Here is a 12,208-nt window from a genome sequence, read left to right as displayed (position 1 = left end):
GGGCGTAGGGCTGAACTTCCCAGCTTAGTTGGATTTCAAACCCTTTAAAAAAAAATCCACATGAATAGAATAAAAGAGGGTAAACTCTAAAAATAAAGCTAAAATTACAACATCATCATCTACTCTAATATAGCCACCAACATCAAGACCAAGCCAAACTACTGCCGCAACCTCCGTTATCACTATCGCCGTCGTTTGCTGAGATGTCGACATAGATTCCGAGTCAAAGAGATGAGTACCGATAAGCCGTTGCCCGTAATCCCAAACTGCAAATCCAGTGGAAACCCGAGATTCTTTCTACGGGATATATTTTCTTAAGGTTATTGAAAGATTATTTATTGATTCATGATTTATTGTTAATTAATTAATTATAATTTTTTTTTCATATAACCTTAAGAGGGTGACACCTATCGATAATTTACACTTGAATGATACAATGATCCTAATGAAGATTATTAAATCGTGGGTTATTAAATTTCTAAACTCAAAAACTAATATTTGTATCTTTTTCCGTCCTTCATGAATACGAAAGATCACTACTTTAGGGTTTACTACAAGAATCAATAATACATGCATTTCGGATATAATTCATCAAAATTTTCTATAATTCATTCAAAAAATAATTTATATACAAATAATTTCTCTAAATGATTTACATACAGATTATTTATATAATATACATGTATTTTTTTTATAATATACATGTATTATAAATATATAATATATTGTTATTTTGATGTTATATTTTTATATTTAATTAGATATTTAGAAGAAGGAAATCTAAAATAGTTTTATTTTTAATGAAAAACTGAAATTTATTAGTCATATATTGTTTGAAATGGACCAAATGGTAAGATGGTCTTTATACCTAAGTATTACATGGCATAAGATTTTTAATATGTGATGTGTCTAAGTGATTTGGCATGCCACATAGATTTAAGGCCTAAAATCTTAGGCCTTAATAAGGCCTAGAATCATTTTCCCTACAAGAAGGGTATTAGTGCCTTCGAAGTTCAAGTTATATGAACATTTTATTGCCAATGATACACCGTGCATGCATGTTTTGTTCAGGAAAAGAGTCAATAGCGTTAATATACGTACGTAGATAGTAAGTAGTTCATCCTGTAAATCGATCTTAATATGGAAACTGCGATAATTATTTATGGAGAAATCTAAGTCTCTCTTTTATTCCAAGAAAACCCAAAGTGAATTCTGATTCTCTCTTTTATTCCAAGAACACGCAAGGAAAATTCTAAGTCGATCTCTAGTTTAGCCTCCAATCGTTCCACATGCCAACACACTCACTTGGTTGGTGTCTCAACAACATAAATACTCATCGCAAGAATACATCCATAGCAGACATTTTTTATATATATTCATCACTACACAAATTGAGCAAGCGTGCTCCAAAATTCAGATAACAAATCTCAATAAAAAAATATAAAAAAAACAGAGAGAACAAATAAGAATAAGAAAAAAAAAAACATCACCACCACAAAGTGCAAACATGTACAGTTACTAATCGAGTAGGAAGAACTGAAGAAGCTTAAAACAAACTTGATTAAGAGATGGAAAACCTTCTTCTTCTAGGCTTGGTAACGTCCACACAATCATCAATGTTGGAAGTATCCTTAGACCCATTTTTGAAGGGATTCAACTTCCCCAGTTTCTTCGACACCGACGAGAAAAATGTCGGCTTTCTCGGCCCCCCACCGCCTTTCCCAGACGATGTCGTCGCTGCACTTGCACCCGCACCACCTCCACTCTTTTTTATGTCTGAAATGTACATCTTCATCTTCAGTAGCTCTGTTCTAAGGACCTCGTTTTCCTTAGCCAACGACACGTCGGCCTGTACCTGATTTCTCGTCGATGCAGCATCAATTTGCGTCTCGTTCTCCTCTTCGCCGCTCCTTAGCTTGAGCTGGTCGTAGTAGAGCGCATGCAGCACAATCTGTACCGGCAAACGCTTATTTTGCGAAGCATGCAATCTCGCTTCGTACGACAACTTCAACGCATCCATTACACTGCACACTTTCTCCCTCTCTATCTCATCAAGGTTTGGATGAGCCTGCACATCATTAATTAGCTAATTAGATTAGCTGATCAAATCTCAAACCAGCCACTAGTACCGCGCTGGCACCCGAAATCTAAGGGAGATTGAGCATAAAGTTTTTGTTCAATTAGTGACCGAATGTACATTACAGGACAAGATCCATACTTTCTCCAATTGAGGACCTAAATCACCTAATCACCAACTATCGTGACACTCTTCACTTTTACATTTTGAACATTTTAATTTACTCCGACTATGAGGATTGCATTGTATGATTAGTGATTCTCAAACACATAAAAACAAAGTAAAAAGAACATAAAGTTATGTATTTACCTTCAAGTATATGTCAACGGCCCGGTAGAGATCGTCGTCGACTTTACGCGCGCCTTTGGGGACGAGGACGGCGATGCCATTAAACTTGGATATGCTAAGCTCGGTACAGGTGGCTATCTCGCCGAGATACGCATCCACAGTCTTAGCAACTCTAAGCATCGCAGCGGAGCACACCTCTCTGAAGTCACCGGCGTTAAAAACCGCCACGCTCTTCTCCCTCTCCACAAACCCCGATATAATCCTCCTCACGCTCTCCAGATCGAACAGCCTCTCGCCGTCGTAAGTAAACGACAACACCAGCAGGTCGTCGACTGTCACGTGCTCCAAGATCGCCGAGATCCGCTTCTCCAGCTCGTTCTTGGCTGCCGTCGAGGCCTTGACGAACGTCGCTGATCTAAGAAGGCAGCAGAGGAAGTTGATCGGTAGAGCGGCCTTCTCGGAAGGAAGGAGAGCCACTATGGACTGTATAAGTTCCCGCTGGTGGACTCTGACGTCGGAGTCGTCGGAGTCCAAGGCCTTGGTGCCGGCGCCGGAGTGGTCCCGGATCAAATCCCGGAGCCATCTCTCTGCGTATGTAACGATCGCGCTCGATACGGTGAGAGTTTTCGAAGCACGTTGCTTCATGGATTTTATAACTCTCCCAAAGAATTCAATGTCCAAAATAGATAGCTCCTCCGTCCACCAGTTCGTCGGCGCTCTGCTCGGAAAGTTTGCCTCTATTGTAACCTGTAAACAACCATGTATTAGATATACAACCACGAAGCAAGAAAGTTAATTAGATATCCATTGTCACTGTTCACAGCCAATTTTGTACCTTAGAAGTGACCACTTCTACACATCTCTGAACGATTTTGAGGTCCTCAGCCATGGGAGTGAGGCCTTCACACGATTTGAGGACGACAATGGCGCCGGAGAGGCTGGACAAGGCGACCTGAGTGAGGAAATCCTCTGTACGGCCGCTGAGGTTGTTGTCGCAGTACTTATCAGTCATTTGGAGGTACTCGGCGGCGCATCGGAGAGCAGCTACGTTGTGGACTGTGATTTCGAAGTTGACACCGTAGCAGAACTTGGCTGCCTTCTCGAACGTCTCTGGTCCTCCAGGAATGTCGGAGAGGTTGATTCGGGTCAGGTCTGGTTCGTCGGATTCCAGTATCAGTTGCCTTATTCGGTTGCTCTTGGCCACTAGCATGAACTGTTACACAGAAGCGAGTTCTTTGTTGAACTTAACATGAACATAAGCATAATATCGATCAACACAGAAATTATCGGAGTATTGATCGATTGTGGTACCTTGTGTAATGAGAAATTGGCTTCGCCAACTTCGACTACTACATCTGCAGGGATATCTTGAGAGAAAATCCTGTAAAACAAAGCACAGGATCATGATCAGTAATTCAGAATTGAACTTCTTAACTATACACAGAACGAAACATTGATGTTTTGAGTGGTGCTTTGTTATACCATTGGCCAGTTCGCTCCATGGCTATGGAAAGGCGCCTGCTGTTATTTTGGGCAAGAGAGGCCATATGGGAGAGTTTGGATGAGTAGAGGAGAAGGTGTGTGGTATGAGAAGAATAGGGGGTCACATTTGTGTTACATAAAGAGGTTTATTTACCATAACCATAATGTTTGGGATAAGATAATTGGATCTCATCTCTCTTGTATGATGACTAGCTTGGCCCTTTCCCTTTTGTTCAAGATAATTCTATACTGTACTTTCATTTGTATATTTATGGAACATTGTCACTATTCCATCCTAATTTGCACTCTGTTACAAAATAGAACCTGTGATTTGATCAAAAGAAGAAGAATCAGAGAATGAAGGTGATGATATAAGGATAGAGACCAAGCCATAAACCAACGGGCAGGGAGTAAGTCTGTGAATTATCTCTTTTTTATTAAACTCAAATCATAAAAAATACTTGATTGAACATTATAATAAAAGATGTAAGATTGACTAATATAATTCATGCATACGTATACACTAACCGAAATAAAGTCACGAGATTAGTTATTACTTTCAGATTCATAGTCACACTCAAAAATGTTCACCTGTCTTTAAACTATTTAAGTTCAATGAGTCTAATCCCCTCGTGAAGGATCATCTGCTCTCCTGCCTTTTTGTTCAAGCATAACTACTTTGTTGTGTACATAATGTTGGATCATAAATAGAGTTTAATTCTTCCCCGAGTTGTACATGTCAAGCTATTCCTTTTCATGTGAAAAAGTGTTATAACTTCAATCATGTTGCATCTTCTTCTCTACTTTTAGCAATTGGTAACGTCAAACTATCTGATCTCTCATGTTTTATGTGATTTTCTTAACTTAACAAAGGCTAAATTTGATACGATGTCGACTTATCATAAAAAACTTAAAAGATCAATAAAAATACGATCAATATTATAGTCGATAAGTAAACCACATACTTGGTAACTCACGGTGTGATTGATCCATACCAAAATTTTAAAGCCAGTACAAGACCGCAACTAGAGAAAGAACTTAACCACATCAGAGAAGCATAAAGAAGAGAAGATGGCTTTGATCTTGTGTGAGTTGTGTCGGCCGATTAATGTTTTCATTTTTTCTCTTTTTCCATCATTAGCAATGCTTTTATCTTTTTTTTCTTTTCTTTTTTTGGATAAAGCAATTTGTTAGAGTATACGCTTCGGGGAGATGCATTGGGTCGTGATTGGTGTTCTAGGGCAAATCTCGGCCACTCGAGTAACAAGTGGATAGGAGTTTTCCCAGCTACGACTCCTCAAAAAGAACTGGAGCTCTTTCCGCCACGTCATCACGTAGTCGAACTTTGTACTCCTCGAAGGGCCCCATTTGGTAAAGATAGATTACATGTTGGCCCTGAAGACGACAGGCAGGATAATCCAGGTCCCACGGGATTTAATCTGTTCCAAACCAAACCAATCATGAGTTCACAACTGGCGTATACTTTTCCACGTGAAAGGAACTTGTTCCCGCCAACTTAAGGATCGTTCCGTATTTGGAACTTTGGATATACAGGGGTCATTTTAATGGGTTGGTATTTTTCCCTTTTTTTTCTTTTTTTGGTTTGAATTTTAATGGGCTGATTGATCGATAGATATATGAATAATACGAACCATGATTATATGGTTGATCTAATTCGTCATAGATTTCGACATCTTTCATGGATCATATGATGATTTCGACATTTTACATTGATTGTTTGATTTCAACATCGTCCTGAAAATACTAAAATCTTTCTAAATCGAAATGCTATATAAAGTTTTTTTAGACCAAATATAAATATATTTTGAAAATACAGTGTAACAATCTCAATCTTATTTTACTTCATGTGTGTGGGCAAAGCTTAATTTTCAATGAGAGTATGTATGACACATGAGAGGACTGCTAGCTCCTTTCGACAATTGCAAAAGGAGAGAGTCTGTTGTGCAGCGTTGTATGTTGTGCAGCGTTGTATGGTATACATACACTCACAGGAGTTTGTGCACATGCTTTCTGGTGGGTGGATGTTCTGTTTTGAGTTTTTTTGCCTTGAAAGCAGGCCGAAGTTTCCTTGCAAAAGTACTTACAACTGGCATGGATCATGGAAATATCGATCAAACACGATTATCTCACAGATACACGTATAATTATACATCAAATTATGCAAACACTTACAATAATCTCACCAGGATACATTTTTGAGGAGACATATTCCCACAAACTGTAGATCAATGTAGGAGTGTAGGACAATTCGAGCACTACGAATATTAGGCATGAACCATATATGATCGATGATGACGACGAAGGTGATATGGATTAGATGGGTGATCAAAGTTTGAAGTTAGGGTGAAGACGATGGTCTCGGCAGAGCATGTGGGAGTAGACAGTCTATATAATTGTGGGAATCTGAAAGCTGTAACTTGTGGTGGTAAGGAAGAGAGGTTGGTCCCTTCTGCGTGGTTGCTGAAACCAAATTGTGGACAGGAATACAACCCTAGTAGCTCTCTGCTTGCTTTTTCTTTCAGAAAAACAAGACGTCGAGGTCTACACGTCCATTATTTAGGAAGGTAGGTCATCATTGACACCGGACTATAAGTAATAATCGGCTGTACCCAACTCCATAGTGAACTGTTCCTGCATAGATGTTCACTGTATCCGATTAGGGCCTTTTGACAAGTTTTAATGGACATGCGACACAAGTGCTTTACAAGCACCGGACAAGCCCATGAAGCCAAGGTCCAGCTAGCCAATAGCCATTGCCTGATGTTACTGTGATTTTATATTCATCTTTCTAATTGTCTTCGTTACTCTTCATTCTTCAAGCACAAGTAAAGCGCACTGGCATGGCTTCGGTTTTTTTTTAAGGGAAAGCTTTTGTGGATGCATGACTAGTGGTATTAGATTAGCTAAAACTTCTAATTAGGTGATATCAAATTTTATATAACATCTATCATTTTAAGGCCCCATGCTTACCACCATCTCATATAGTACCTAACAATGATTTCTCATTTGTGACAAAGAGTTAGGTTCTCATTTTGAGTAATAAGAAATTTAAAGTTGTAATTGTATACAAATTAATATGCTATGTGTAACCATATTTTATAGAGTCTCTTCGCCTACAAATAGAATAAGTTAACTCGAATCGTTCCGACTCTCTTGCAGGTAATTATATTTGCATACTTTCAAGATTATACATAAGCAGTAGTGGGGTGATAATTGAGAATTGAGAGATTGAGTAACATGAGACTTAGGATCTTATAAAAAGAAAAAGAGATGAAGACAAGACTTGGTGGAAGCCTAGGTTCCGCGAGGAACATGTTGGGATTTTTTTATGAACTATTCATTCTTCACTTTATACTCCATCTTTACTTATTCTTAAGCTTTTGTTAGTTTAGTATTGTTGGCTTTCCGGTTCATGATTAACTTCATGTATGCTTCATATATAAACCCAGTTCTCTGGTATTCTCACTTCTGTCTTCTACTCTTCTATAATCGACATGGTGACGCTGGTGGACGGAGAAGACACCCAGAAGCCGCACGTGGCGATGCTCTCCGCTCCGGGAATGGGTCACGTGACCCCTCTCCTCGAGCTAGCCAAACGGCTGGTCGTCGACCTCGGCTTCTAAGTCAGCTTCCTCTCCATCACCACCGACGCACCACCCGCCCAGCTTCAGCTGCTCAACAACAACCCCACCCTCCCTTCCGATCTGCACGTCATCCAACTCCCTCATGTTGATGTGTCAACCAGTGATAATGTTATAGTTCGGATCGTCCACATTGTCCAAGAGAGCCTTCGTTCACTGCCGTCGGTGCTAGCCAACTTACACTCGCACAAACCGGTAAAGGCTCTGATCGTCGATCCGTTTTGCATCGAAGCCCTTGAAACCGCCGCCGGCTACTCTATCCCGACGTATCTTTTCTTGACCGCCTCCGCTTCACATTTGGCGTTGACCACTTACTTACCTACGCTTCATGCAGAGGTCAAGGGAGACTATGGTAAAATCAAAGATAGGGTTTTGCTTCCGGGTTGCACGCCCTTGTGGGTTGCACGCCCTTGTCCCTGATCTTCTGATCCCAGAAGTCTTGCTTCTATGCAACCGGATCCCGCTCCTCAAGGGCGTTTTGGTAAACACATGGGAAGAACTCGAGCCGGTGACGTTGAACGCATTGAGAAACCATCCTTTCTTTGTCAACGTGCCGACGCCGACGGTTCATCCCATCGGACCCTTAACCAAAGACAAAGAGGCTGAAGTAGTGGGATCGGAGTTGCTGACGTGGCTGGACAAGCAGCCGTGTGACTCGGTTGTTTACGTGTCTTTCGGCAGCGGAGGGAGGCTGTCGGCGGAGCAGACGACGGAGTTGGCTCATGGCTTGGAGCTGAGCGGGAAACGATTCCTCTGGCTGGCGAGACGTCCTAAAGCAAACGATTCTTCCGGAAGCTTCTTCGAAGCTGGTTGTGGTGATGGTGCCCTTACGGCGTCGTATTTTCCGGATGGGTTTTTAGAGAGGACACAAGGGGCGGGACTCGTGACGGAGACGTGGGCCCCACAGGTGGCTGTGTTAAGCCATCCATCGGTATGTGGGTTTGTGACGCACTGCGGGTGGAACTCGGTGATGGAGAGCGTGGTGCACGGGGTGACAATGGTGGCGTGGCCGCTTTATGCGGAGCAGAAGATGAATGCGAGGGCGTTTGTGGAGATGGGAGTGGCGGTGTGGCCGGAGGCGGGAGAGGATGGAGTTGTGGGGAGGGGTGAGGTTGAGAGAGTGGTGAGGATGGTGGTGGAAGGTGAGGAAGGGAAGGAGATGAGGAGGAGGGTGAGGGAGATACAGCGGAGTGCGGCGGAGGCTTTGGGCGGTGGTGGCTTGTCTTGTGGGTGTCTCAGTCGCTTGGGGATGGAGTGGAGGGATGGAACTCATGGAAGTTCAAGTTGATGGGATCGATGTGGGAGCACGTCGACAAATTCTTTGTGATTTATCATTCATGATGAATATGATCTGCCATGCATGTAATGTTTCATTGAAACTTCTACTATATTATGCCAATGAGAACTAGGTTTACCTTGATCAGAATCTTCGTTCTTGATCGAGCTACTACAGTACTACTGCTGCAAATCGCAGCAGACAATGCTAACCCTAATTAATTACCTTTCCGCTATTTCTCTAATTTCCGGCCCATTTCTGAGTTTAATTTGGGCTGATAAGCTGTATCTCAGCTTAAATTAGTTTCTTCAAAAGGCATACTTGGGCCATTTTTTTGGGTCTCAGGGCAAAAGCATATAACGAAATAAGTACCAAGAAAAACAATAAGAGAGAGAGAGAGAGAGAGAGAGAGAGAGGCATACTTGGCCCATTTCTTATTTCAATCCTTTTATTTGCATATTTTGATTTCCGCCAAATCACACTGTTCGTTTATGCATGTGTCATGTGAGTGCTGCACTTTTGGTAAGACATTCGCATGTAATCGGGTTGCATTTTCTTTGACAGCCATTTTAGTTGCTTCTCATTTCTCACCTATTTGTTGCCAAACTACATTATATGCTGTTCGTATGAAATTAAGGCTTTCGCGGTTCTTCCCATAACTAAGCCAGCAGTGCCAAATGATCGAGTTAGCGACATGTTCTTTTGACGATTTGACTCTTAAACCTATAATGTTAAGTTAAATCATCCGAATCAAGTCAACAATAGACCTATATATAATTAATATTTGTTAAATCGTCAGGATCATGACTTGATTCGGACGATTTGTATAAACATATACATGTTTTTATACTTAATATTTGTTAAATCGTCAGGATTATGACTTGATTTGCACGATTTGTATAAACATATACATGTTTTTTTCTATGTAAAGCTCAGGGGCAGAACTACATTATACAATCGAACCCCCCCCCCCCCCCCCCCCCCCCCCCCTCCCGCTCTTATCTATCTCCACTCGGTCACCATATAAATCTCCCATATTAATTGTGGTAATTTGGTGTTAATTCATTCATGAAACCCCCTTTAATCAATGACAACTAAAGAACAAAAAAGAAAGAATAATAAGATTTAATGTGTACTAATTACGCCTAATTTATAGAAAGAAATACGACAATGTTACTTATATATATCTACAATATTTTGTAATTTATTATTATTGATGAATAGCTTATTTAATTATTATATTATATACTGTCATGTTCTATATCTCGACCCTCTTAAGATTCAAATCATGATTCCGTCACTAGTAAAGTTTGCAACAATAGCTTCTGATCCCATGCCACAAAATCGTTGAATTTCTAGTTAAGTTTATTTAACATAGGTGATTGATCCATGAGAGCGTATTTAAAAGCCATCCACGAAAGTACCTCCCAAATTAATTATTAGTTTTGAAATCAAGCTTGATAAGACTAATTACTTGAAAGCTACTCGTAATCACATTAGTTAGGTTGAAATCTCAACCGTGATTAAAAAAAATGGTGATGAAAGATATGGTTGGCTTGTTTACATTCATTGAATTACTGCACAAGAGGTCAAAACGTGAGGTGAGATCAGGCCTAGACCTGAGATTTTGAGGCCTGAGTCGAACTCTCAGAGTTAGGCTCCTAATTTTTTTTTTATATATATAAAATAGCATATAACATCCAAAAATATATAGAATTTTTATGCAAAATACTTATTATGCAAATAGGATTCCAATACCTTGATGGTTTAGTAATCTTAATTGTATTATAAATCCTATCTATACAACAAATATCTTACCTAATCGTGTTTGGCTGCTTCTATTTAATATTTTAACTTTTTTATGGGTACAAATTTAAAGTAGTAATTGATGGTTTGGCCCCTTATCACCTGTAATTGTCTTTGTTTTAGGATAGTTGTCTTTAATTCATATCAGATTGCACAGCCAAAAAGCTATTAAAAAAAAAAAAAATTTGGACAACTATAAAAAAAATAATTTTTGGGCCCCCTTAGATTTTTGGGCCCTGAGTCCCAAGCCTCTTGTGCCTCTATTCAAATCCGGGCCTGGGTGAGATACTGAAATGTTTATAATGAAATGTTTATAAGAACAACTCCAACTACTTTTCTATATTCTTGGTTTTCTCAATTTTAAGGAAGATTTTAGTTGTTTTGCTTTAACATATGTGAGGAGAGAGAAAACCAAATTTCTCGTATTTGCAGCTAACTATCAAATTTTAGAAAAAAATTTAAGGGATATAATGAAATATCTAAAATAAGAAATCTGTTGAAGTTGGAGAAAAAAAATTACTTGAAACATTGATTTTTGCTTCTCTATTATAGAGAAATTATAAAGAAGTTGTTGGAGATGCTCGATATAAATAGATGTTCACTGTATACGTACATATAGATATTTACATGAACTTACAGCGTTGATGAACAGACTATCTATTCTTTGACTTCAAATACCACCATGGAATTCGCTTCAAGTGCCATTTGGTCATTAACGGCTGATGAACAAGATTATGTCATGCAGAAATTATCAACCCATGCTACTTGACTCACTAACTATATGTGTTCCCACTTAAATTATGGATTAGTCCAATGATACTTGATCTTAATTAATCAGGTACTCGACTATATTCAAATTAGATTAAATGGATTGTGTATATAAACAAATGACTGAAACCCAGGTCTGCATGTGTTCATCTGCTCATGTCATGGCCACCTAGCTAGCTAATATGTGTACCTTTAAGTACTCGATCTTCTGAGTTATCTGTTCTAATCAACATGCCACCTACTCAATAATCATACTTATTTTAACAAACAATTTTTATATCAATTGGTTTTGATTATATATGTATGCAAACTGAGATTCATAGCACTCTAGCATGCTTAATCATACTTATGTTTTATGCAGTCTGCAGACTGCAAAAGATTAATGGAAAATCATGAACACTTCCATACCTCACGTGCAACATATATCGTAAATTTATTAAAACTGTTATTTTCAGGGATATTAGATTAATTTACTAAGGTTGTGTTGACTTCAATTCTTCTCATACCGACATCGTGAACCTCAATTTTTAAAGAAAATAAGGTATTCCCCTCATTTTCAAGTTTCGCAAAATTCGAGCCAAAAGCCCTTCTTATAACACAAAAGTTTATGGTCAAAAATTCATGGCATTTATTGTTTTACTCAAAATCGGGCTTCAACAACTTACGTGCACCGTGTCTTGTAAATCTATTGAAACTGTTATTTAATTTTAGGGATATTGGATGAATTTGCCAAGGTTGTGTTAACTTCAATTCTTCTCATATCAACATCGGGGACCTCAATTTTCAAAGAAAATGAGGTATTACCCCTCATTTTAAGTTTCACCCAATTCAATCTAAAACCCTTAGCTA

General features: G+C 39.3%; 2 protein-coding genes across 2 annotated transcripts; one reads left to right on the top strand and one right to left on the bottom strand.

The window, feature by feature from the left end:
* Positions 1–1,338: 1,338 nt before the first annotated feature.
* Positions 1,339–3,937, bottom strand: LOC101315218 (root phototropism protein 2-like). The gene is made up of 5 exons (XM_004294666.1): positions 3,848–3,937; positions 3,677–3,746; positions 3,201–3,578; positions 2,387–3,112; positions 1,339–2,068 (listed from the first exon to the last, which is right to left on the bottom strand). The coding sequence occupies exons 1-5, from the start codon at positions 3,910–3,912 to the stop codon at positions 1,562–1,564; spliced, it is 1,746 nt and encodes a 581-aa protein (XP_004294714.1). The 5' UTR covers positions 3,913–3,937; the 3' UTR covers positions 1,339–1,561.
* Positions 3,938–7,858: 3,921 nt separating this feature from the next.
* Positions 7,859–8,797, top strand: LOC101299171 (anthocyanidin 3-O-glucosyltransferase 5-like). Its single transcript, XM_004295959.1, has one exon. The coding sequence runs from the start codon at positions 7,859–7,861 to the stop codon at positions 8,795–8,797; it is 939 nt and encodes a 312-aa protein (XP_004296007.1).
* Positions 8,798–12,208: the final 3,411 nt, after the last annotated feature.

Source organism: Fragaria vesca, linkage group LG3, assembly GCF_000184155.1.
Source record: "Fragaria vesca subsp. vesca linkage group LG3, FraVesHawaii_1.0, whole genome shotgun sequence".
NCBI classification, from domain to species: domain Eukaryota; kingdom Viridiplantae; phylum Streptophyta; class Magnoliopsida; order Rosales; family Rosaceae; genus Fragaria; species Fragaria vesca.
This window is presented reverse-complemented; position numbering and strand designations above follow the sequence as displayed.

Excerpts from the sequence above, each read along its gene's own strand:
- LOC101315218 (XM_004294666.1), bottom strand. The coding sequence starts at position 3,912 with ATGGCCTCTCTTGCCCAAAATAACAGCAGGCGCCTTTCCATAGCCATG. Across the intron at positions 3,747-3,847 it reads ATGGAGCGAACTGGCCAATG|GATTTTCTCTCAAGATATCC; the intron begins GTATAACAAAGC and ends TTTGTTTTACAG. Across the intron at positions 3,579-3,676 it reads CCAATTTCTCATTACACAAG|TTCATGCTAGTGGCCAAGAG; the intron begins GTACCACAATCG and ends TCTGTGTAACAG.
- LOC101299171 (XM_004295959.1), top strand. The coding sequence starts at position 7,859 with ATGGTAAAATCAAAGATAGGGTTTTGCTTCCGGGTTGCACGCCCTTGT.